Genomic DNA, 25,420 nt, shown 5'->3' on the forward strand with positions numbered 1-25,420 from the left:
ATTTCGTTTTACGTGCAAAGTCTAACCGGAAATCACGGTGGATTCCTGTGACACATTTTATTAGTACGACGAGATTAGTCGTATAACTATACGGTGTGGACACTCTCACCCTACCTAATAGGAGCCGTTTTCCTCTTACGAGTGATAGTGGTCTAAAAAAGTCTAAATACACTTGTTATAAACTCTCTTAACATAACAACACATACTATCTGTTACAAAATCTAGAAACCAGTAAGTACTTTTTACCCTCGTTTTGTTTTCACACGCACTATACCAAACAAGTCACATCAACGGCACGCACACGTAAAGGCATTACTGACCATTATTACACACGGTACTCTTATCCATAACGTCCCCTATGATCGTTCCAAATGGTCTGACCCCTTCTTTTTCCCTTTAGGGAGTATTGTTTGTTTCTACCACCAACCAGTGTGACGTGACTTTGTAACATAAGGTGTAATAATATTGTCAGTTTACACTGACACTGTTTATCGTCTAGACATCAAGTCCTATTTGTACAATGAACTCACACTGTGTTGGTATACCTCATCTTTCTGTCTATGTCCGATTCTCAACGTTTGTTCTGATTCCACAAGTCTTCATATTGACGTGTAGTCTTTCAACTAACGGTATTCATCATGAATTGGAGTATGTGTGATTAAATATCCAACCAGACAGAACAACATAAAGTTAATGGTCTGTCGTCACTACGTTCTCCATAACTAGGAAATGAAATTCACTTGTATCAATCTTACACCTTTGTCGATGAGGTAGGATTTAAGACCGTAAGTAAATTGAGATTATTTTCATGGTCAATACCAAAATACCAATTATGTAAATCTTATATGTTTTACAGTCACATCTAAAGTTAATCACCTAAACAATAAGTACTACGTAAATGTACATTCTTCGTTATATTAACAACGTTCCCGGGGGTCTGGGGGGGTCCGAAAACCAGTCAGTATCTGGTGTGAGGGTTAGGGTTAGGGTAATGTTGTGAATCGAGTGGCCTGGGTTCGTCGTCCATAACATAAGCCTGTCCATACCATAACCCCACCACCACCATGGGCCATTCGATTCACAACATTACCCTAACCCTAACCCTAACCCTAATCCTAACAGTCACACCAGATACTGACTGGTTTTCGGACCCCCCCAGACCCCCCCAACAAAGCAAAAATGCACGTTTCAGAGTGGCCTTTTATTGTGGCCAGCCTAAGGCACACCTGTGCAATAATCATGCTGTCTAATCAGCATCTTGATATGCCACACCTGTGAGGTGGGATGGATTATCTCGGCAAAGGAGAAGTGCTCACTATCACAGATTTTTTCAGATTTGTGAACAATATTTGAGAGAAATTGTTATTTTGTGTATGTAGAAAATGTTTTAGATCTTTGAGTTCATCTCATGAAAAATGGGAGCAAAAACAAAAGTGTTGCGTTTATATTTTTGTTCAGTGTAGTTGCCCGTGTGCATTTCCTGCAATGACAGGTAATAATGTGTGTCATGAAGAATATGTATTCAGGGGATACTGCAAGGTTTACCAGACTGAAGAAAAAAGGGAAATCCCTCTAACAAATATGTGGTTTGGTCACACTGCACTGAACATTTCTTCCACATTATATAAACATCAAATGTGACTGTGACAAATAGCAGATCTGTAGTTCAGATAAACATGTTTACTGAGTGTGACACAACCATGGAGTAGAAAGACAGATACAGCTAAGAGTTGCAAACAAGACTGTGTTCAGAAGTATAACATGCACAGAAAGTTGATGCCAGAGTACTTAACCTCATACACACTAATTATATGGTTGGTCTGTCTTGTTTGTATTTCAATACCAGACAGCAGTGATGCAAGAGGTATTGATCCTTTACTTAAGTGAACATAGTTAGAATGTGGAAACAAGCTACTCCATTCCAAATTCCTGCATTCATTTAAACTCTAATAAAAGTACAGTTAGTTTTATGGTTAATACATTTAAGTATACAAAATGTCAGTGTATATTTCATTAGTGGATTTGTTATTCATGATGCATTTACATGTAAGAAGCATATAATTGTTGCAAAGGGCAGCACATTTCCTTTGCTGTTGGTTATTATTAACAGGACTGTTGTCCATATCTTAAATTGTCATGTTTTAAAAATCTATATAATTTAAATGGATATCAAATACATGTAGAGTGGTAAAAAGTACACTTGTTGCCTCTGAAATGTTGTTGGTTAGAAAGATACAATAGCAAAATTAGGAAATATATATTTATAAACCAAATACAACAAAACTGTAATTTCGCCATATTTTTCTGAGAATAAAATCATACAACATGTGAGTAACAATTGGTAGGTGGCGGTAATGCACCGTTTCGTATTTACGTTAGATCCATGCGTTGAATGTAATAACAGTGACATTTGTCCTAACAGGACTCCGTACTTGCGCGAACATTCCAGTAGAAAAGATGGCGGCCGCCTTTGCAAGAAGGGTGTCTGGTATGTACTGAGAATTTGACATTACAACTTGTATTATCTCACTCCCTTCACCATGTAAATGTTTAGTATGGTTCCATATTCTAATTCACTGAACTTTTGGCATAATTGTGCGAACACATGTGTGTTATCACAGTCAGTACGTGGAGTTGCTAAAATAGCTAACTAGCCACAGTGCTAGGTTTTCTCAGCGCTGTCATGTTGTCCTTGTGTCTGACAGGGCTGCTGAGGCCGCTGTCTGTCTCTCTGTGTGCCAGGACAACGCAGCTCTGTCCGCTCTCCAGCCTCATCCAGCCTGCCCCTCTCTACGGCTCTGCTGCAGCCGCTGTCCGCGCTCCTCTGCGGGCTGCGGTGTGCCTGACGCCCCGCTTCAGCATCCTTCAACGGTACAACAACTCCTTCTGATAACCAGACTACTGTTCAGTGGACAGTTAATAACCAAAGCCCGTCACCACTTCATAGTTGAATATTATCAACACATGTATCTTTATAACTCTACTATTCATCGTGTGAGAGAACACAACTTACATTGACACTATAGGCAATAGAATATAACACAAGTTTTCTGGGGCTGTTTCCAGTGGTTTGCTCTGTTCCATTTGAGGGATATCTTGCTATCACAACATATATAATATTACTTAATGTTATACCATGCATGAAAACACATTTGGGTTAAGATTAAAGTCAGTAGCAACAAGGATATTGTATTCAATATCTACTACTTGTCATTTGAGAATTAGTTTTGTAATTATGTGACGTGAAGATTGGACATCCAAAAGAGTTAAGCACCACAATCAAAATGCTATTCCTCAATCCCGACCAAATAAAACAAACACTTGTGTTAAAGGTGGGGTAGGTAATTTTGGAGAAACCAGCTCGAGTGCGCTAGAATTTGAAAATACACAGCCGGAAAAAATCTGCCACAGTTTGTGCACAGATGGAAGGCTGACAGGCAGGTAGGCCATCCAGTTATTTTAGCCGGGCCGGCTAAAATGATTAGTCGTGCTTTTTACAGTATTACGGCTTCCACAGATGAAATCTTTTTATGGATTTTTTGTCAAAGCACTTCAGATATTCATTGCTATCGGGATGTTAAGAGCATTCCATGGAATATAACGAAAAGTGTATCTCGAGCCGGTTTCTCAACCTTACATAATACCTACCCCACCTTTTAAGCAGCTAGCCTCAAAAAGGCCTGAGAGTCTCATAGTTATGGATCTTGGGATTTCCCTGATTCTGATTAGCAATTCATGTTACCTTTCTCTACTCTGTGTTGTTGTAGGGTTTCAGCTCTTATTCCCAGTCTGACTCAACAGCCAAGCCGAAGTCTGACCTATGTCAGTCTGAAGAAGGGGAAAAGGAAGTCTGTCAAATCTGTGACGGAGAGATTCATGAGGCTGCACTGTGACCTTTGGATAAGACGCAAGGTATGAATCATTTGCTTAGAACTGCCAAGATCAGCCATTTCTTGTCTTTGCACATTTTTTTGAACATGTTGCCAATCTGTCTTCCTGTGGACATTGTTTACAGGCTGGATACAAAAAGAAACAGTGGAAGAAGATGCCTGCTCGGCGAAACCGCCTGAGGGAGCATGTATTCTGTAACAAATCACAAACAAAGCTTTTGGATAGAATGACAACCTCGTTTTGGAAAAGGAGGAACTGGTTTGTTAATGATCCGTACCTGAAGTACCACGATCGGGTCAACCTCAAAGTGTAATGTGCTGGTTCATGTGGTGACATCTTCTTTTTGTGTTTTATTATAATGTTAAATAAGTAATAAAATCATGTTAAATGATCCTTTCCTTTTTAAATGCCTGTTTTTTTAAAGACAAAAAAAGACTAGAACACAGTCAAAGATTAGAACACAGTCAATTCTTTACTTACTATTTGACCCAGTAGAACAATTAATTGATAGCGATTAACCATCATTTCATCACTTCACTTTTGTATTTCACAATAAGGTTGAATTTGAATTATTTTGACATTCTGGCCTGCCAGAACTACATTTCTTAGGATAACTTAAGTGGTATCTCCTCATGAATGAAGTCAAAGTGGCACATTTACCAGTAAATAAGACAGTATTCATAGGTATAGCCAACATGGATGTATAGTCAGAACATTTCATATTCTTTCTACAAAGCAACAGAACATGACAAAAGGATTCACTGTTTACCTGCAAGGTGTCTGAGCAAAATCACTTAAATCAAATGTTCATACAAATTAATAACAAACATCATGCAATGATGAGTTTCAGTTTACGCACATGTATACAAATCTGCTTCTTAGCAACATTTTTTTTCTCTTTTGCTTTGCATGAATTTTAATAGGATATCACATCCATCACTAACACTGATACTACTAACGTTGAAACACATAATCGATTTTTCCTGTTTCATTTTTTTCACCAAAAGTCCATTTAAAAGGACAATTTATGTGCATAAGTGTATCTACAACATCAGAGTGAGTGACGTGTAGACAGAACAGTTGTACCTGAGAAGCTTTCGTTTCAAACTTCAGACTCTTACTGAAACCGATACAAAGATGAAAATGATAGATCTATGGCAGAAGTCTATCCATCAACCAACACAGTGATATTGTGTGAAATGTTGCTTTGTCCCAGGCTCAGTGAATTAAGTAAAGGATGAAAACATAGAGTGTATCAACAAGCAATTTAAACTTAAATGTAAGTTTGTAAACTAATAAAGTCACTCTAATGAATTCTTAAAAATCAGGGAGCAGAAGATTGTTGGGTTTAGTGTTGCTTCGTTAACAGCAGAGCACTACACAGTGATTTCAAACACGGAAAAATAACCATGTTTATATTTAATAAATATTGACTCACGGTATAGCCTATTTCTGCTAAAGCTCAAAGTATCATATTCCTAAATGGCCGACCATTGCCAAATGAATGATCAGTTAAATGCTTAAAAAATGAACAGTAGATTGTCAAAAACGGTAAACTCCATAACCTCCTGTAGTAGTGAATTCATTTTTCTGTGGTGTGAATACCTTTACCACAGAAAAAAGAAATAAAGTTTTAGTGATAATATTCAGCTATTAATTTGTTATGAATAAATGTTTATGTATATTTTAGGCCATTTAGGAGCATTGAGGGCAGCCTTTTTAAATAGTAAACATAGTGCAAAATGGTTGTTTAATGAGAACATATTTGTTAGAAATACTTATGTTGAGACATTTTAGGTTGTTACGTCTTTCTTTAAGGCTTTAATAGAGGTGCGTAACAAAATATTGTCTGCCACTGGTGTTCAGTTTTACAAAGGTAGGATGTTTAAACTCAGAAGAGTGATTTTTGAATAAAATGAGAATTAATCAGTGCAGAATGCAGCTGATCGTAGATGCTTCTATAGAACAGATTGAATGGGGGTAAGACATTTGTTTTCTATTGAACATTGGCTTTTACTACATTCTTTTACATTGACCATGTCACTCTCACTCCGGCTTGTAGTATTCATGAAACTACATTCTGTTAGTTAACAGCGGACCAATGGCTGGGAAGACACGCATGCAATTGCCTATCCAAACCTGATATACAAAAACAATCAAATCAGAAAGATGAAGTAACACACACACCGTACATAAAAACATATAAAATAACCCATCAAATCAAAAGGTCTATCAGCATGGAAACCATTCATTCATATGCACTCGATGTCACAACCCTCAATGTTTTTCAAATCATGAGCCACAAGATGTTATATAAATAGAGGGGTCATCATAGGTCACTTTGGTAATACCTTATTCCAAAGCATGGCTGCTTCAGTCATGTAGCTTTTGGCCATTCATATTTTTTACTTCTTGCAGCGAAGGCAGCTGGAGTCTTTAGGACAGTTTCACATGGCTTCATTGTTCGGAGAAAGCACTCCTGGATCTTGTGAGAGGCCTTAAGACTCTAAGAGGAGGCTAGAAGGGAAGACAAATAAAGACAGTATTTAATTTATTTATACACATTATTAAAAGGATACTGCTGCTGGCTTTATTTTTGTATGTTTCTTCTTGTCCAAAGCCCAGAAGTTCCTACTAAGGACATACATCTATTAAAACAGGTCAAACGTATTTAATAGATTTTTTAAACTGCATATTTTTGGAAGCATTTGTTGGGGACTATTTGTTGCTGTGGATTATTAAATATGTTTACTGAGTGTTAAGGGCAGCAAGATGCATGTACAGTATCTGGGATAGTTTTAACTAAAATACAGTGCCAATGTTCAATCTAATAGGAACCAGTGCAGCTGTGTGGATCAGGTTTTTTTTTGTGTGTTATTTTTAGACAACAAGTGGTGTTTGGCAAAGAGGAATAAGTAATATCAGTCTTAAAGTAAAAAAGACAATACTTATTTGTAGAATCAATACAGTCAATTTCGGGGGTTTTTTTCATGGGATTTGTCAACAGTAAGAAAAATATAGAATATTGCCGCTGTGTCCTTAGAACAGTGCAGCTCAATTAAGCAACACATGCTAGAAAAGGTTATATTAGATGTTAAAATGTATTAATGAAAACCAATTTGGGGTTCACACCTAGGGACTGATTATGGAAAATCATTTCAATAAACATCACATTATCAAGTTATTATCAGGGCTGGAAAGCAGTGTTTTAAATCCACGTTTATATTTTGTTCCCCATGCCACATTTCAAAACCAGTGAGCACCCATGCAAGATCACACGTTCATTTGAACCAAACAATAAACCCACCAAACACCCTCCACAGTTTCAGGAGTTCTGAACTGTGATGATTCATTTAGCTACTCAGCAACAGAAATGAGTGAATCGGTGAGTAAATCCCCATTCTCAAGGGCCAGTTAGATTCAGGCAGCAGCTGAGAAGCCACGCTGACGAGGCATTGTACCTCAGGAGCCTTCCTCTTCATCAGCCTCAGCAGTGGAGAGCTTGATGCTACCGGCAGCCCTTTCTCCACCTCCTCAGTTTCCTCCGGAGCAGGAGAGGGAGGTGGGGAGGGTGTGGAGGGTGGGGAGGACTGGGGCGTCAGAGAGGACGTAATGAGTGTGGACTCGGACTCAGAGGGTGAAATGGTCTGGGACAGCGACTCCTTGGACTCCCATTGACCCATACCCAACATCTCATACTCAGTCATGTCAAAATCTGTGCCATGAAGAAGGATCAGTGGAAGGCATGAACAACGTGTCTCTGGTTTATTGAATGTGTGTAACTGCTCTTATTGACATCATTGAGAATTAGGAAAGTTCTTATGATGTGAAGATCATAAATAATTGAAGTTAAGTTAACATTTTTGTGTTTTAATGGGATTTGGTGCCAATACCATAACATAACCTTAGTTTATCCTTTAAATTGAGAGGATCCATAATTGAGTAAATGCTATTATTATTCTCAGATATTAACAGATTATCTTAATTCCTTGTTCGATAAAAAGGTTATTATGTCTTTACACAGCGGACAATTGTGTTCCAATGTTAACATTTCTGTCTTAATGTAATGTCTTAATTTCCTCCTCAAAAAAAGAATTATCAGCTGAGAACAAATATTTAAGGACACGATCCAGAATTTAACAAACAACAACTGCTTCCACATGATGTTGGGAACAAATCCCCCCCAGCTACATGTGAGTTTAATCACAGGGTGGTGAGCCTGGCAGGCCCGCGACGCCTGACCTGCTCCAAACAGGAAGGCAGGACCGACGTTTCGGGGCCACTCAGGAACGCAGAGGCTCTAAACAATATCTGACGGCTTAAACAAGCTGGAACAGGAAGACAGAAATCTAAAAGATAATCTGTTTTACACAAACGAACCATGCAGGCACTATTATTGTGTTATAATAGCACCATTATGGCTTATATTGTCAGCACTACAAGGGAGTTTTATTACGCCCCAATAACAATTTCCTGGGCCAGAGTAATGTATGCTCACCCTTGTTACAGCTCTCCGACTTGCTGCGCATCATGGACCTGGTTCGAGTTTGTGCTGCTTCTGCAGGCTGCGAAGGGTCAGGGCCGGTTTGACTGGTGTCAGACTCACAAGAAGACAGATCCTGCATACTGAAGCTCCTCAATCTGTCTGACAAAACCCCTTGGCTCTAGAAAAGGTAACACAAGGTTTTCATCTAGTGTCAGTGGCAGTGTGTCAACAACATAGATCATCCTGACAATAGGCTACTTTAAAAACAAATACACAATAAGCCTATGTGCATATGCCCCTCTACTGTACCCCCAGGTCAAAACAAACCAAATATCCAGAGTTTGCGTTACCTTTGTTGCAGCCAGGACGGCAGCTGTGGCGGCAACATTCAGCCCTTTTCTCCCAAAATGCACCAGTGTGTCATAGCTTTTGTCCTTGGCTTGGCAGATATACTCGTCAATGTCCTGTAACAAGGACAGAAACAAAATGATGTTAACCTTGTCCCCCTCGTTATTAGGTTAGTCCTTAATGTATGTGCTGTGTTGACATGCGCTTCTATTATGCTTAATTGCCTTACTTATCTTCTCCAACTCACTAATGTGTTTCCTGACTTAGGAGGAAAAAGGAAAGGAGAAAGGGAGGAACACTGACATTTCCTCTATCCTGTCCTGCCAACACATCTTTAACAGCAAAAGTAGAAAAAACTCAAAGGGCACTTTTGTTCTCTGGACAGCTGCAAAGCTCAAATTCTATTAGTTACAAAACATGAAGGCTAACTTAAACTAAATATTTTCCCCAAAGACTTTCCTTGAATCCAGCAGTGGAAGAATAGGAAGGTACGACAAAGGGAAGGATTTCACCTTTTCTTTTGAGGAAAGCGTGGGATGAACAAACTTCCTGTACAGCACACTGGAGCCCTTAGTGTAAGGGGACAGCAGCCACACCACAAAGGCTATCTTCAGTTCATAGTAGAAAGGAATCCTGCACCAAAGACACAAAATGATGGAGCCACTCCATTCCACATTTGATATAAACATGGAGTATAATGTTATATTACTTAACATTAAAAACAAGTCACTTACCAGCAAATAAACATATCTGTAAACACTTCCACAGCAGTGAATAGGGCAAATATTATCCAGTACATCATCCATTTTACCTAAAAGGTAGGACAACAGTGAAAGTTAAAGTAGTTACACACAACACTTTCAAGAATTGTACATAAAAGGAAGTCATGGCCGAATGTGATCTCATCACTAAAAATACAAATGATATACTTACGTATTCTTTCACATCTTTCGACTTCACAGCTTTATAAGATGAGTACGCAGGATATAGCGTACCGAAGATAAGTCTGGAAGGCAGAAAATGTGCCCATTAACTCGAGAAACAAAACATTTAACACTACAGTCCGAGAGATAGTTTGAAAAATGCAAGAACAATCTTAATATTCGAGAGATATTAAATGTTATAAATAGTTTTGGAAAACATACAGTGTTAAGGAAGATATTTTCAATGACCTGGGCTAGTACATGTATTACCCTGCCTTCATAAATGTAAAGTATTTGGATATGTTTTGTCTTCTTTCATCCATTTACACAATCATTCATTTTATTAAATGAGCCTTCTGGGATACATGCCACCATATCTAAACTGATTTACAGGTTGCCAGGTAACGACAAGGTTTCCCCCCCCAGAGAGAAACTAGGAAATCAGCCATGAAAAGTTAAATGTATCCCTGGCTGATTTTGCTGACCAAGCTGTCCTGATGCTAAACTTCCAGCTATAATCCTGAGTGTTTTATTGCTTTTCTTTACATTTCAATTCCTATGCAGACACCTGTGCTGCAGGGTGTCCCACCGAGACCCTGTTGAAGTGTTACAGCCAGGCAACAGCTGTGAGGGAGACATGATCAAATTACTGACCCACATCATGTTGCACCTCTCCCGCTGCCTTTGCTTCGAAGAAACACAAGGGCACTAAAAATAAACAGATCATCTGTTGGAGACGCTACTGAGAATGTCATGTTGGAGAATGGACCCAAAATCATGCACATAACAGGGTTGTAAGCAGGCTGAGACGGTTCCATCTATGAAACCATATATTTTAATCTAAATGTATTTGCCTCACTATTTTAAGGTTGGGCCTGCTGTTGGTAGAATACTCCACACGGGCTGCAATGGCGCTGATTCATACTTTGTGCAGGTGAAAATAACCATAACTTAAATCTCGTCCTATTTGTTATCATTCAAAGCTCCAGCTATAATGGGGGTATCGGGATGTATGCATTCATTTCTTATTACATGAACAACTCTTGCATTGTAACCTGAGAAGGCTGACCCATCCCTTTTGTTTTTTCCAATATGAGACTTCAACAGAGCATATTGCTCCACTCACTGACCGCTCCTGTTGTTCTGACAGTCATCGCGCTGCTCACTGACATTTAGCTCTCTGCCTCTGATTTCTGGATCTGACTCATATCACTTGATGGATGATAATAGATGATTCAGCAAATCACGTTACCTCTTTGTCTGTGATAAATAAGGACACTTGACAAACACAAAGAGTGCCATGATACTGAGCGCAGTTCAGAAATACACCAGGTCTACACAGGCCTAGCATTCCTGCTGATGAAATGGCAAAGTGCAATCTGTTAGAATTTGGACTGTTTTTCAAGCAAAAAATGATAATACACCGCTCTCCTTAGACACAGAGGTCTGATTTCGATTACATATTAGACAATTTGCGGGGGCTTGTAAAGCGCCCCGCTCCTGCACCGTAATGAGCGTCTCAAATAGCCACAATAACAGGGAACGCATATTTATTATTAAGCTACTATATGACAGAACATATGTAAATAAATATTAAAATGACTTACACCACAAGTCTAGAGATGATCCACGAGACCATTGCGCTTGAAAGGCGACAGGACGCGCTGTCTGCTGGGAGGAGTTTCCTCCAGTTGACAGTCAGGAGGCGACGTCTGGACGCACACAGGCGGCAACGTGATGCACAATAAACACTACAGCTCTTATCCATAGATGGCAGTGTTGCCTTGCACAGACAGCACGGATACTCAGGGTATCTGCTGGGTAAAGTTGAGGCTGCCTGGCTGTGATATGTGGCATTACCTGGGGGTGGTCTTCAAAGGAAATATTTGTCTTTGGAGTCCATACTGACACCCTCTCCCCATAGGTACTCAGAGTGTGTGTACCCTGGGGCCCAAAGTACATATTAAGCCCAAAAGCAGACATGGCAGCTTCATCATTTGCTCAGAGATCTACAAACGTTGTTTACTTTTGACTAGAGAATGTATTTATAAATAGTCAACATGTAGGTAAGGATAAAGCTATTTTTCCTATCAATCACATCTCTCTCTATATGTACATCTTTAAAGTAATTTGCTTTGGCGGACCAACAGTCCAGAATCCCATATTATTTTGTATTTTTCACACAATAAATAAAAACAGTGAAACCTCATGTTGCCGTTTTTGCTTGATAACTGAAATTATGAATTGATAATCGAATACGTTTTCCCATTCATTTCCTGTGAATTTACTTATCCATTGTTCTATGATTTACATGTGACCATGTAGTATTTTACAAAACATTACAAATCTTTAACTAAATGGACATGGTCATCACACCTGAATACCAGCTCCATTAGAGCTACTGTAATTTAGCATTGTTCAGCCTCTGGCCTACATACTGTAGCCTGAGAACAGAGGCGTGGTTTTGTTAAAGCACAACAAAAGCCACTAAAGGAGTGCTGCGGCTGGTAGAAATCTAATCCACTTTGAAGGAAAAGGAACAGGAAATGCCACACCAAAAATCTTTTTTTCCTGCCCTTTTCACATTTACATTTCTCAATAATGTACTTGAATTCTGAGTCATACCACCAACACATGATAATTGATAATGCAATACCTGAACAGCAGAATGATAAAAGATCACTCATTTTAATCTTAACTGTTGAGTCGCTTATCTGAACTAGCTGTTAAGCAGGACAGGTTGATGTGTCAACCAAAGCAGATTTCAGTGCAGTTCAGTTTCTGACCTGTTGAGTGGGCTGTTGCAAGCATACCCGTTCAAGAGGACCTTAAAGGTCCCATGTCATGGCCATTTCTACTGATCATAATTCCATTGTTGAGGTCTACTAAAGTAGATTTATACTGTGCAATTTTCCAAACTCACATTGTTTCTCATACAGCATCTCTGTATTCACTCTCTGTCCTAAACGGCTTATTGGAGCTCCTGTCCCCCCCTCCCTATGAGCCCACTGGCCGTCTGCGAGACAGCGAGACACAGCGAGACACAGTGAAACCCAGCCCGAACACACACACACAGCCTGGCTGGGACTTTGTGTGTGTGTGTTCACACACCGACTCACAGCGTCCCGCCATCTCAGGGAGGAGAAATCGGCAGAGCTGCAGCTGAGAAAAGATTGAGTGTGTGTGTGTGTGTGTGTGTGTGTGTGTGTGCGTGTGCGTGTGTGTAACGGCTCCACGGATTGGTCCATTAGGGTATGGGCACGTCACTGTACCCAGGAAGAACACAATGGAAAAAGAAACATTTCCAACAAGGCGTTCTGGGGCAGCTAGACAGGTATTTTCTGTGTTAGAGTTTTACTCGCTACAGGGTGTACTTTGAGGGTTTGTGACTCTGCAGACCGTTCACATGCAGAAAAACCTTCATAACACACAAGGGGACGGGTAATAACCGGAAAAGCATGTCATTGGACCTTTAAAGCTCATATCTGATAAGATTTTGCCAAGAGTTCAGTGCTGACTGTGAGGTTAAGGGGCCAACTGTAAAGTACGTTGTTGTTAAAAGCACGATTTGGTGTAATGCAGTCTGCATACCAACAACCTTTATTCTTAAAAGTTTATTTTCTTATTTTTTCCCCCATCCACACAGAAAAAGTATACACACAGTACTTCCACAATACATAAGTTCTGCACTAACCAACCTTTTCATCTTCCTGCTGGGAAGGAACTCAACCGTAACACAAAGTCTAAGATTTAAAAAGCTGAATGTTAATGCAAAATACATGGGTTAGGGGTAGTATGTGTGCATTTTTCTGATGACTGCACTTAACATGTATGATCACATAGAACAGATACATTTTGGTTTTACAGAAATCAACTATCAAAAATGATAAATCCATCCACCATCTAGTGTTTCAGATGTAGGCATGTTAGCAGTAAACAGAACAGCTGTTTCTTACAAAATGTATCTGAACAGATTTGTAACAACTGCTGAATAGTGATCTAGGGAGTGTTTTAAGTGCAGGGCAGTTATTGAATCGCTTATTAGGATCATAAATATCCAAACCAGTCCGTAACTTAGGACATAAGAACATGATGAAGCACTGTAGGCACAGCAGGCTTTCCATACTTACATTATATACACTTTCTTAAACCTTCTGTTTGACTTTGGATAATAAAGACTTACCTAGGGTCACCCCCGATAATAAAAGACAAAATAAAGCAAAACACATTTTCTTCGCGCAGAGTAGACAAAACCTCCTATAAAAAAAAGAAGCTTTTTAAAGACACCAACTGTCGTAGCACAAAGTTAACCCCAAATGATTATGTTAATTATAATATGGAGTGGAGAGGATGCTTAGCACTGTACACCCAGCACCAGAATTGTCCTTATTAAAGTGAGCAGACTGACTTTGACAGAGCAGTACAGTTCACCTTAGCTCCTCAGAGCTGCCAATCTTGACTGCATCTCTTCAATGTCCTCCTCTGACTCATCATCTGAAGCCGCAGCAGCTGCAGGGGGCTGTATTTCCGGCAAGGCGTCGGTGACTTTGCTGGGCGCTTTGCCAAGGGCACCTGACAAAGCAAATAGAGCCATGAAACAGAGGATTCTCGAATATTAATAATCTGTGGTGTAATTCCTAGAAAAACTAGACCTCAACATTTTATAATAGAAACAAAACAGGAATGTTATATTATAATATATTGTGATATATAGATGAGAACAAATGTCTTCACCTGCTGTGATGTCAAAGAGGATCTTGTCAACCTCCTCCTCGGCTGCTTCCTCCATGTCCTCTCCATCTTCCATGCTCTCAAATGTGTCTTCAAGCATTTCCTCAATGATGCCAGCCTGTAGATGAATATGCAATGTTGCATTATAATAAAGTAATGACCAGAATCAGAAATCATGGTAGATGGTGAGTAGAGTTAGTTGCAATGTTTTAATTCTTCTAGTAACTTGATTTTTTAGTGAATTGTTTTCATTTATGTTGGGCACTGGTGCTTACCTTCATCATCTCCTTTGAAAGCTCCCTCATGGCTCCCTGGATCTCAGGGATTTTGACTAGGTTTTGCATCGCTTTCATCACCTCTGTGCTCTTCTGCAGGGCCCCAGCTACACGAAGTAAAGCTATAAACACACAAAATACAATCCCTTTACTTAGAATGCAGAACATAATGTTTTATTATAAATGAGCACACTGGTTCGACTGATGACAGTATATCATTTGACACATGTATGACAGTGTTTCCCACAGAATTTGATTCTATTTGTGGGGGCACCGCACCGCACCCGGCAAGAAAAGCCAAAGGCCCCTTAGGCTATTTGGGTGGTGCATGTATCCTCCGTCCCCCCCCTCAAAGAAGATAATACATGCGAGTTCATGGCTACTGTAGACAACGATCTTATTGCTCTGTGTTGCGTTGTTAATGAGTGAAACACACCGGAGTTGAGGATCTGTGGGGTTTATTCTCCCAAAAATATCATATATAATAATAATAATAATAACAATAGTAATACTTTTTTTTTTAATGAGATCCATTTGTGGCGGACGATATTTAATTGTGGCGGCCTGCCACAAATAAATCAATGTATGGGAAACACTGTATGATATAAGTTGTCCTGTCCTAAAGCCCCAGTGGATGTTCTCCCCAACTCACCGAGCTGATTCTTCATGCTGAGGAGCACAGAGTTCATGTGAGCTTTGGAAGCGTAAAGTTTGGTGACGGCTCGTTTTGACTGAATCATCTCCTTTGCGAGAATCACGCACACATCCCTCTGGCCCCTTTTGGCAGCATCTTTAATGGATCTTTTCACTTTTTCTTCTTCCCTTTGAATATCTGAAACAAAAGGGCATTATATTATATACAACAGAAACACTGATACAACTAATATAATATGGTCATTGAGTGTTGTGGGATATACAATCTTAAAAACACAACATCATTTTATTAATACTTATATACAATATATTTTCTAAGCTAAAAATACAATGAGATAACTCAGTAGTTCAAATCAACAGGTGACATTCTTCAAGATTTAGCTATATTATATATATTTAAAATACTTTGTTGTTTTATGATTGTTTGTCATGGAACTACAATGCAGATATATACACTGCACATACATTTTACAATAAACATATTTGTTTCTATTTGCAGGTGCTCAGTGATAGTGTCACATTCTGACTGTATCTTACCTCGGATTTGTCTGTCAATCACTCTCATTTCCTTCCTGATCTTTTGAGACCACTCAGTGACCTAAAATCATACAACGTTATTACAAATTGAATTAATTACCTTAACAGCTACAATGACTTTTGACACCCACTTCAACATAGCGCTACGTGTAACATTAGACAAAAGTAATGTATAACGTTTAACAGCTAAACTGTAACAGATCAAGATGTCAGCCAAGCTAGAGCTAACACAATCAGGATTTGTTTACATCGAGGCGTCTGACAGTTACTACTGTTAGCTCGTATGCTAGCTAGTTGGTTCTCAGTATAGAAAACAACATTAGAGGCATAACAACGGACGTAAAACGTAAATACGGTACACATAACTTATAAGTATTTTACAGGTACTGTTTTAACTTGTTTAATTGAGTAACGTCAGCTGTCCACTCAACAGAAGCAGCAACAGATTGGACGAAGTTACACTGACAGCTAACGTTAGCAGGTTAGCAAAAGGCGCTAACGTTGTTTTGTTTCTACGGACAAAACTCCCAAAGACAGTCTTTGTGTTCAGCAGTGAGTACTCACCAGGTCTTTTGGTGGTTTTTCTGACGATTTGCCGAACAGCCCCATTGTGACGACTGAGTTAAAGGCAAAGCTAACCCACCTCCCTAAAACTAGCTGGCTAGCTCTGCTTGTAAAACCAGCACTTCCTGTTCTCGCTCAGGTCCTCGGGCTCAGTCCGAACATGAAGAAACATTCAGTCCATGTGGTCCTCATCAAAGAACTGAGGAAACAAAGACATGTTCAAGTAAAGAGGACATCACCAGATAACAACCAATACCATTTTGTTTTTATGGCTAATCATTGTTTTTACCAGTTAAAACTTTTTTTTGTCTAGTTAAAATTAAAATGACCAACACAACCATAAACCTGTTTCTCATTATGATACAAATCAATTGAACAACACACACCTTTTAGCTCCTATGAATCAGTATCTTCTACGAACTTTAAATACTTTAACAGATTCTAATAACTTAACATCTGTGCAACTAAGCTAGAGATGTGTTAAGTAAACAGTCTGTACAAATATACACGGCCAATGAGCCAAAGGGGAAATCCCCTTGTCTTCAGCTAGTTTTGATTCTATTTGTTTTCTATTCCACAAATAAATGTAGTCTTTCTACAGGTTTTTGATAGTAATATTAACTTTGTCACTGAAGATTTGACAAAACATTTGATCGTCTTTGCGAAAATATGATAAGTATGCTAAAGATTTGTTTGCAGGGATATGTTTAATCAAAACCTCTGATTATGTTTTCTAAATGATTGAAGGTTGTTTTAACGTTAACTTAGACGAGTATCCTCTACCTAAAAATAAATGCTGGTGGCACGTTTATATCATGATTCAATAATACAACGCAAAGGCCTATATTAACAGAACATTATAAATCAAGTTGTATATTTCTTCTACATACTTTAAGTAGTTTTTCCAACAATAATTTGGTGCTTTAATTAACCAGTCGCAAGCACAGTATTATTTTAGTTTAGAAAAAAACATTGTAGTATTTCTTACACCACCGCAAGGGGTACATATGTGAATATGGGCATCTGGGAATATATTACGTGGAAGCAAAACAAATAAATAAAATAATAAAGATAGTGACATTTAATGTTGATGTATTTAAAAAAACAAACAGATAAACTATTGTTAAAGGAATACTCAGTAAAGCAGTTGGCTATATCAGAGCAAGGAGATTTATTTGGCCTTTTATTTCCATGTTTACATGATCATATTTGTAACAACGTATTAACATAGGGTAGATGGACAGCTCGGCCACACCCTTATCTTTCCCCTGTCCAAAGCTTTTCCGAAGCTCCTGCTTTCAAACTGGAAGCCACCACGGGCCAACTCCAACTCCAGAGATAAATTAGAAAATCTGTCATGTCATATATTTTACTCTAAGGTGCACAGATACATCCTGAATCACTTCATTTGGACAGAGAAACTCTACCTGACAGCTTACATTTAGGGCAAACGTGTCTGTGAAGCTACTGCTGTCTCTAGTGAATTTGACGTATTTCACGGTCCCCTTTCCAAGGGGTTCTAGATTTTTCTTTTATTGATTTGTTTTCACACCAATCAGATAAGGGCATTGGGGGTGACTCATCCAATGAGAGTCGTGCGGGGGCGGACTGAAGGGGATCCGTCAATCAGAGCCGCTGGTGATGCTCGGGCCGCCTCGGAGTGGGAGAATCCGGTCTGGACATCATTGCTCCCTGGGATTACTCTGAATGAGTTTGCTATAAACAGCTCGATTTACATTACAGCTAGTAAATCAGTTAGTATTCCCTCAGCTAGCTTTCTCGTAGTTTTTCCAGATTAGAGGACACGCTTAATTACATTAGATCTTTGGAATAGACCACCATTGCATGTGTATTTTTTAAATAGCTGTCAAGTGCGGTCGTTGCGGAATATATTTTACAGGAGGTGCATTTCAGAGCGCTCACCATGTCAGTGGTAGGGATTGATGTGGGTTACCAAAATTGTCACATCGCCGTGGCCAGGAGCGGTGGCATTGAAACCATTGCCAACGATTACAGTGACAGATGCACCCCGTAAGTATTGACCGTCATCATCACCGTTAAATGTGCTCTGGTTTTGACTTTGTTACGCAACGCTTGCTACTGCAGGCGCACTGGCACAACAGTGATGATAAGGTATGGGTGAATAAATAAATACATAGGCAGCAGGGATGGTGGTGGCGGCGTCATGAGGCCTGAGGCTATTGGTTTATTCCACCGTCACAGCATTTTTACGTAGGCTATAGGTAAAAAATGAAGCGTGTCTTTCTAAACTAACCTTTTTTCGTTCTAACAGACATGTCCTGATAATAATAAACAGTGCCCCGCAAAGTTGACTGAAAAGGGAAAACAGGATGCTATTTAGATTACGGTGGGCTATACAGCATGTTACTATACTCTACGCTGTGAAGGGTAATAAGTTGTTTTAAATATGACATGGCGAAAGTGCGTTTATTATGGCCTGCCAAAGATACATCCCAAAAGCAGAAACAGTCCATAGTTGACAGGGAATTGAGAGTGTTTTATTCATAGAGTAGATAATAAAATACAAATCTTACAATATCAAGTGATTAGATTATTTGGACACTGCTGGAGCTACTACTGTATAGCAGGCTAACTGGAGTACATTTTCTGCAGCATCCTTCAAACAGCGATGTGCTACTGGGGAGAATGACTGAGCATTGCACCTTTGTGAATAGGGATTTTTTGTGGCAAGGTGAAATTAGGGAGTGACATGTCACTGCTAGCTCGTGTGAAATGGATCCCTAAATGGCAAGAAGCATTCATCATTGTCACACAACGGTTTGCAGTTTTTTTTTAAGGTGATCTGTTTTGTCTCAATGCCCTAGTTTGTGGTTCTTCCTCAGACTCTCTTGGGTACATTTCTATAATTGATATTTGCCTCTGAGCCCTGGACATTTGACTCTGTCTGCAACAGTCAATTACAGTTCGAGCATCGTCTGCCATATCTGGTAACATATACGTTATTTTGTTGACGTAGCCTACATAATTTGTTGATGTGATTTTCTTCCATCAAGGGCTTGTGTTTCTTTGGCCTCCAAAAACCGCATGATTGGAAATGCAGCTAAAAGTCAAGTAAGATCATCCTTTGTTTGTGTAATAAATCTATAATATAAAATGATCACTTGAATGAATGAATTGTAACAGTTGTCTTTTTGATTATGAACAACAATACACATTTAGAAAATACTGGCTATATCTACTGAGTGTCTTTTTATTTTAGATCACAACAAACTTCAAAAATACTGTCCATGGCTTCAAAAAGTTCCACGGCAGAGCATTTGATGACCCACTTGTCCAAGCTGAAAAACCCAAACTGCCCTACAGCTTACATAAACTGACCAATGGAAACACTGGAATCAAGGTAAAGCACTGTACAAACCACCAGGAGGCTTTACTTTGTGTCATTGTACACCTTTTTGTATAAAAAATAGTTGTGATAAGTGAGCGAGATGTACACATGTTTTTGGTCTTCTGTAATTAACCTCCAAACAACTTATTGGCTTAATATATAAAACGCTAATAATTACTCTCAATAAGCCTCGGAAGTCTTAATCTTATCATGTTTACAGGTGCGTTATTTGGATGAGGATAAAGTGTTCACCGTGGAGCAGATCACTGGGATGCTGCTCACCAAGCTGAAGGAGACATCAGAGAGCGCCCTGAAGAAGCCGGTGGTGGACTGTGTCGTCTCTGTGAGTGATGAACAAAATTAGAATAGCATTAACATAATTAAAGTGGTTCAATGATACATAACAAATTGTGTCTTGTTTTCAGGTCCCAAGTTTCTTCACAGATGCTGAGAGGCGATCCGTGTTTGATGCAACTCAAATCGCAGGGCTGAACTGTTTACGGCTAATTAATGATACTACTGCAGGTCAGTGCTCTTGGCAAAATAAGTAAGAGTGACATTTCTAGGAGGGTGCATTGATCTTACGTGGAAGGGCAATTCATTTTGTGAATTGCGCTAACCTTTCCAATTTGATACGAAGGTGCATACTGAACTTGCACATTTTTGGTAGAAAAACTGTCTTGATAACTCCACCAACATTAGAATATCTTTGCTTTAACACTTTGTTAATTTTCATTCACAGTGGCTTTGGCATATGGGATCTACAAACAGGATCTTCCTAGTCCAGAAGAGAGGCCAAGAAATGTGGTATTTGTTGACATGGGCCATTCTTCATTCCAGGTCTCCATCACTGCCTTCAACAAAGGCAAGCTTAAGGTTAGAGCTTCACCTTTTTCCCGCTTCGTATAACATCTAAACCTGAAATGTCCAATCTCAACTCATGTCAATTTTGCTATGTCAGGTCCTCGCCACTGCACATGACCTATACCTTGGAGGACGCAATTTTGATGAGGCATTGGTTGATTACTTCTGCGAGGACTTTAAGAGCAAGTACAAGCTAAATGTGAGGGAGAACCCAAGGGCACTGCTGCGGCTGCACCAGGAGTGTGAGAAACTGAAGAAGCTAATGAGTGCTAACTCCTCTGATCTGCCTCTGAACATCGAGTGCTTCATGAACGACATCGATGTTTCCGGCAAGATGAACAGGTACACATTCACTCTTAATTCATGCATCTTTATAGTGGAAACGCAATATAAATGTTTTTTTATTCTTAATTTTTACCCATAGGGGCCAGTTTGAAGACATGTCTGGTCAATATCTGATGAAAGTAGAGATGCCACTGAAATCAGTCCTTGAACAATCAAGTATGTGCCTCAAATTTGGTAGAATTTGTGAAGGTACATTTCATTAAAGCAGTTTATAGTAAGAATAAACTGAGTCATGTGTCTGTTTGCTGGGCAGAGCTGAGCCGGGATGATATCTATGCAGTAGAGATAGTTGGAGGAGCCACGAGAATCCCATCCGTCAAAGAAAGAATCGCCAAGTTTTTTGGAACAGACGTCGGCACCACGCTCAACGCCGACGAAGCTGTCGCTAGAGGCTGTGCACTTCAGGTGTGACTCTTCTCTTGACACGAATGATTCCTTGTTGTGAAGCACTTTACAAACACTCTATAGCTCGTAACATGTAATTTGTGCTCTTTGTTTGCGTGCAGTGTGCAATTTTGTCTCCAGCATTTAAAGTGCGTGAATTCTCCATCACTGACGTGGTTCCCTTTCCTATTACTCTTCGCTGGAAGTCCCCAACAGAGGATGGATTGGGGTAAGGACAGGTTACCTTAGCTAACTTTAAGAACAAGTAACTGCTGACTTTGTTTGTGCATTCTGACATTCTTTTTCTCTTACTGCATTTTTTTTTGTCACAGAGAGTGTGAGGTGTTCAGTAAGAACCACGCTGCCCCATTTTCCAAAGTGATCACCTTTCACAAGAAGGAACCCTTTGACCTTGAAGCCTTCTACAGCAACCCCCAAGAGCTCCACTACCCAGACCACAGGATAGGTAACTCTGATCATTACCCATAAGTGCCCTTGGTATTTTCTTTGGTTGGCCCATTTGAATACCTAAAGAAAGAGGACACAGTCTCCTACAGATGGGTCCTTATAAGCCAGGTGTTGGGGGGATATCAATTTGTAACTTCCACCTTAAAGGATTATGTTCAGGGTGTTTCATCGAATCTTTTTAACTAAAACACTCATTTTGTTTCCATCTGCCACCAGGATGTTTTTCTGTACAGAATGTGGTTCCCCAGCCGGACGGAGACAGCTCTAAAGTGAAGGTGAAAGTGCGCGTCAACGTCCACGGCATCTTCAGCGTGTCCAGCGCCTCTCTGATCGAGAAGCAGAAAGGAGAGGGAGAGGACATGCAAATGGACTCAGAGCCAATGGTGCAGAATGAAGGCAAAGCAGAGGACCAGGTTAGAGCATTTTGCCAACGTTCCTTTTGTGCTATCTTTTGTTTTAAATGGATTTTGCAGCAAAGATAATTCCTTTACATTTGTCTGATATACACTAAAGGTTCATTTTACTTTCGATTTTTTCTAAATATCATTTTTTAAGTTATTTATATCCAACCAGACTTGGCTAAAACAGCTGATTGTGTGTTGTGACTCAGTCCAAAATGCAGGTGGATCAGGAGGGTCAGAGCCCGGGGGACCAGCAGAACGAGGACAACAGCTCCAGCAGTAAGGTCAGCTGGACTTGAATAAAGGATAACAGATTTTAACCTTGATACTGAGTAACATACTCCAAAAAAGACTGAATTGTGTTTCCTGGTTTCCAAATTCAGGAGGGGGCGCCTGGAGAAAAGCAAGACCCAGCAGCAGGGGCGAGCAAGCCCAAAGTCAAAGTGAAGATTATAGATCTGCCCATCGTGGCCAACAATATTCGACAGCTCGACAACGATGTCCTTAACAACTTTGTGGAGTACGAGGTCAGTGCTCTTTCTGGCCTTTAGAAAAGCTGAGTCATGGTCTGACTGAAATGTTGATTACCTGAGCACTAATGGATCGAGTTGAATTAAAAACCTGATATGTAATTTATACGTGTTATGTTCAATATTACAATCTGGCACAAAACACTGATTGGCCCAACAAGGGACCACAGTATTTATTTAATGCTTGATTATTTACATAATCTGTGCCAGTATTATTTTAGGGGAATTATTTGTCACAGGAATTATCATCTCGGACTACATTTTGGTTTTAGGTACAGTAACGCGTTTTATATGTTTAACTTGGGGTTTTAAAGCCACAAAGTTATACTAGATTTTAAGATATTTAAATGATTATTACTAAAAATGCAAGCTGCTCTCTTATTAATTATTAATGTAATGTTTTTAAAAGTTTATTAAACTCAACTTTTACACTCTAAATTGTGTTTTTTTCAGTCAGATAACACTATATTGTTTGTTTTTGCTGTTATTGTTTTGCCTCCTGTGACTTTTTTTCTGTTTTCTTCCTCACAGCATCAGATGATTATCCAGGACAAACTGGTGAAGGAGCAGAATGATGCTAAAAATGCTGTAGAGGAGTATGTATACGATCTGAGGGACAAACTTTGTGGCATATATGAAAAGTATATCACTGAGGAGGTAAGTGCAGTTTTCTAGCATACATTTGATCTACCAAGCAAATTAACTACTACTGTATTCAATCAATATCTGTTTTAATTTGGGACATTGACAACAGGACAGTAATCGGCTGACTCTGCTGCTGGAGGACACAGAGAACTGGCTGTATGAGGATGGAGAAGACCAACCCAAACAAGTCTATGAGGAGAAGCTGGATGCACTCAAGGTAGGTTTTTCAATTCTGTATTCAATTTTAGATGGGATTTACTAAACCACAAGAAAAGCTTAACCAAGCTACTTAGGCTTAGAGACATTTTAAAGGTTTTTAAGATTTCTGGACACATGAACACCAATTCTGTTATTTTCCAGAGGTTGGGTCAACCTATTCAGGATCGACACAGAGAGCAGGAGGACAGGCCGAGGGCTTTTGAAGAGCTGGGGAAAAAAATGCAACTCTACATGAAGATTGTGGATTCCTATAAACAGAAGGTACATCACTTCGATGGGATGTATTGCATGTACATACAGTATACAAATAGGTTTACAAAAAGGAAAGATTTTGAAAGAGTAGTAGTAGTCATTTTTGTAATTTTCTTGTCACAATTTCTCCCCTAGGACGAGCGATACCTGCATTTGAGTGCAGAGGAAATGAGCACTGTGGAGAAGTGTGTGAATGAAAGCATGGGTTGGATGAACAGCATGATGAACGCACAGAGCAAACTCGGTATCACTCAAGATCCCGTTGTCAAAGTAGCAGAAATCATTTTCAAAATACAGGTATGTGAACGACTACCGAAGATGTATTTCTTACTGTAATGATCAGTGGGTTTCCTTTGCCAACATGTCGTATGCTTCTCACTCACCAGGAACTGGAGGATGTATGTAATCCAGTGATCAACAGACCAAAGCCCTCGGTGGAGGAGGCCCCTGAAGTGAATGACCAAAACAGTGGAGCTCATAATGACCCGACAGCTAAGCAAGGAGCAGAAGGGAAGGGAAGCCAGCAGACAAAGCCTGGTGCAAAAGAGATGGAGGTGGACTGAGAGAAAGCAAACTGCAACCACCCCTGCTCCCCCACAGCTGACCATTTAGAGAGTAGAAACACCTGAACCTGGGACCATCTCTCAATCATCACCAGACACTTTTATTTGTGGGCCCCCCCCATTGGACTTTACCTTTTGAGGTTTCTGTTTTCATCCTTATGTGTGACGATGGTGTGCTGTATTCTCACAAAGATTTGACATATTTATAAATGAAGAAATTATGCAATAGAATAAACTCAGATTCTAACGTAACCTGTTTCCTCTGTACAACATGTGTTTCATAGGCATACATTATCTGCAGCAAATCCTATCACTCAACAGAGAAGAACAGGCTGTCGCAGAACTATTCATTTGTTTCACTAATACAAGTTATATATATTTGTATTAAATGAGTTTGAAAGGATATCCATGTCCAGAAACTCTATATACTTTTTTAGTAAACAGAGCAGTACATATACAGTATGTACATAAAGAAAATATTCCTAGTACAATGGCAATACTTGATACAACAAATCTCTTTAGTAATTTATTGGTTGAGTATCTCCTTTATCGTTTTCTTGCATTTTTCACATTTAAGTCACGGGCTATAAGGATGTCAAAAATAAATGCATTTGTATGCAAGACCAAATTTCAATAGTCTGAAATTAGATTTTCTGTACAAAACAAAAGGTGGGACATGAAGATATTTAGCTAAATCTGTAGTATACTGTATTGTGCTAAAAAAAAATAGAAAGTTTGGTGGAGATAACATACTGTTACTACAATTTAATCCGAAAAATACCAAATAAGAGGAAACCTAGTGACAAAACTTTTCGCAAGTCAAATTTAGCTTTAAGGTATAATGTGTATGAAGCCTTCTATTGTTTGAAATTAAATTAATAAATTACACATTAAGAAAAACTAATCATGAGAAAATTAACAGATCAGATCTTTAATGCAACAAGGAAAATAGGAAAGAATCCAATATGTT

The 25,420-nt window shown here is 39.3% G+C and overlaps 4 protein-coding genes across 4 annotated transcripts; 2 read left to right on the forward strand and 2 right to left on the reverse strand.

The window, feature by feature from the left end:
- The first annotated feature begins 2,351 nt into the window (after window positions 1-2,351).
- mrpl35 (mitochondrial ribosomal protein L35) lies at window positions 2,352-4,284 on the forward strand. Its single transcript, XM_010767011.1, has 4 exons — window positions 2,352-2,488; window positions 2,706-2,871; window positions 3,768-3,912; window positions 4,016-4,284. Exons 1-4 carry the CDS (start codon window positions 2,458-2,460, stop codon window positions 4,202-4,204), a joined length of 531 nt encoding a protein of 176 aa, XP_010765313.1. The 5' UTR covers window positions 2,352-2,457; the 3' UTR covers window positions 4,205-4,284.
- A 60-nt stretch (window positions 4,285-4,344) lies between these two features.
- Window positions 4,345-11,368, reverse strand: reep1 (receptor accessory protein 1). Its single transcript, XM_010767010.1, has 8 exons — window positions 11,256-11,368; window positions 9,659-9,731; window positions 9,460-9,536; window positions 9,238-9,358; window positions 8,728-8,841; window positions 8,390-8,555; window positions 7,353-7,606; window positions 4,345-6,408 (listed from the first exon to the last, which is right to left on the reverse strand). The coding sequence occupies exons 1-8, from the start codon at window positions 11,285-11,287 to the stop codon at window positions 6,349-6,351; spliced, it is 897 nt and encodes a 298-aa protein (XP_010765312.1). The 5' UTR covers window positions 11,288-11,368; the 3' UTR covers window positions 4,345-6,348.
- Window positions 11,369-13,232: 1,864 nt separating this feature from the next.
- Window positions 13,233-16,578, reverse strand: chmp3 (charged multivesicular body protein 3). Its single transcript, XM_010767009.1, has 6 exons — window positions 16,410-16,578; window positions 15,846-15,906; window positions 15,307-15,486; window positions 14,655-14,776; window positions 14,383-14,497; window positions 13,233-14,220 (listed from the first exon to the last, which is right to left on the reverse strand). The coding sequence occupies exons 1-6, from the start codon at window positions 16,452-16,454 to the stop codon at window positions 14,081-14,083; spliced, it is 663 nt and encodes a 220-aa protein (XP_010765311.1). The 5' UTR covers window positions 16,455-16,578; the 3' UTR covers window positions 13,233-14,080.
- A 1,481-nt stretch (window positions 16,579-18,059) lies between these two features.
- On the forward strand, window positions 18,060-24,853 carry hspa4l (heat shock protein 4 like). The gene is made up of 19 exons (XM_010767008.1): window positions 18,060-18,440; window positions 19,445-19,502; window positions 19,651-19,791; window positions 20,000-20,122; window positions 20,205-20,304; window positions 20,522-20,655; window positions 20,741-20,985; window positions 21,068-21,144; window positions 21,242-21,393; window positions 21,495-21,601; window positions 21,705-21,838; window positions 22,057-22,253; window positions 22,451-22,525; window positions 22,625-22,768; window positions 23,303-23,428; window positions 23,526-23,633; window positions 23,777-23,896; window positions 24,023-24,184; window positions 24,274-24,853. The coding sequence occupies exons 1-19, from the start codon at window positions 18,334-18,336 to the stop codon at window positions 24,448-24,450; spliced, it is 2,487 nt and encodes an 828-aa protein (XP_010765310.1). The 5' UTR covers window positions 18,060-18,333; the 3' UTR covers window positions 24,451-24,853.
- The last annotated feature ends 567 nt before the right edge of the window (window positions 24,854-25,420 follow it).

This window comes from Notothenia coriiceps, unplaced genomic scaffold (assembly GCF_000735185.1).
Source record: "Notothenia coriiceps isolate Sejong01 unplaced genomic scaffold, NC01 NC01_scaffold00004049, whole genome shotgun sequence".
In the NCBI taxonomy this organism is placed as follows: Eukaryota; Metazoa; Chordata; class Actinopteri; order Perciformes; family Nototheniidae; genus Notothenia; species Notothenia coriiceps.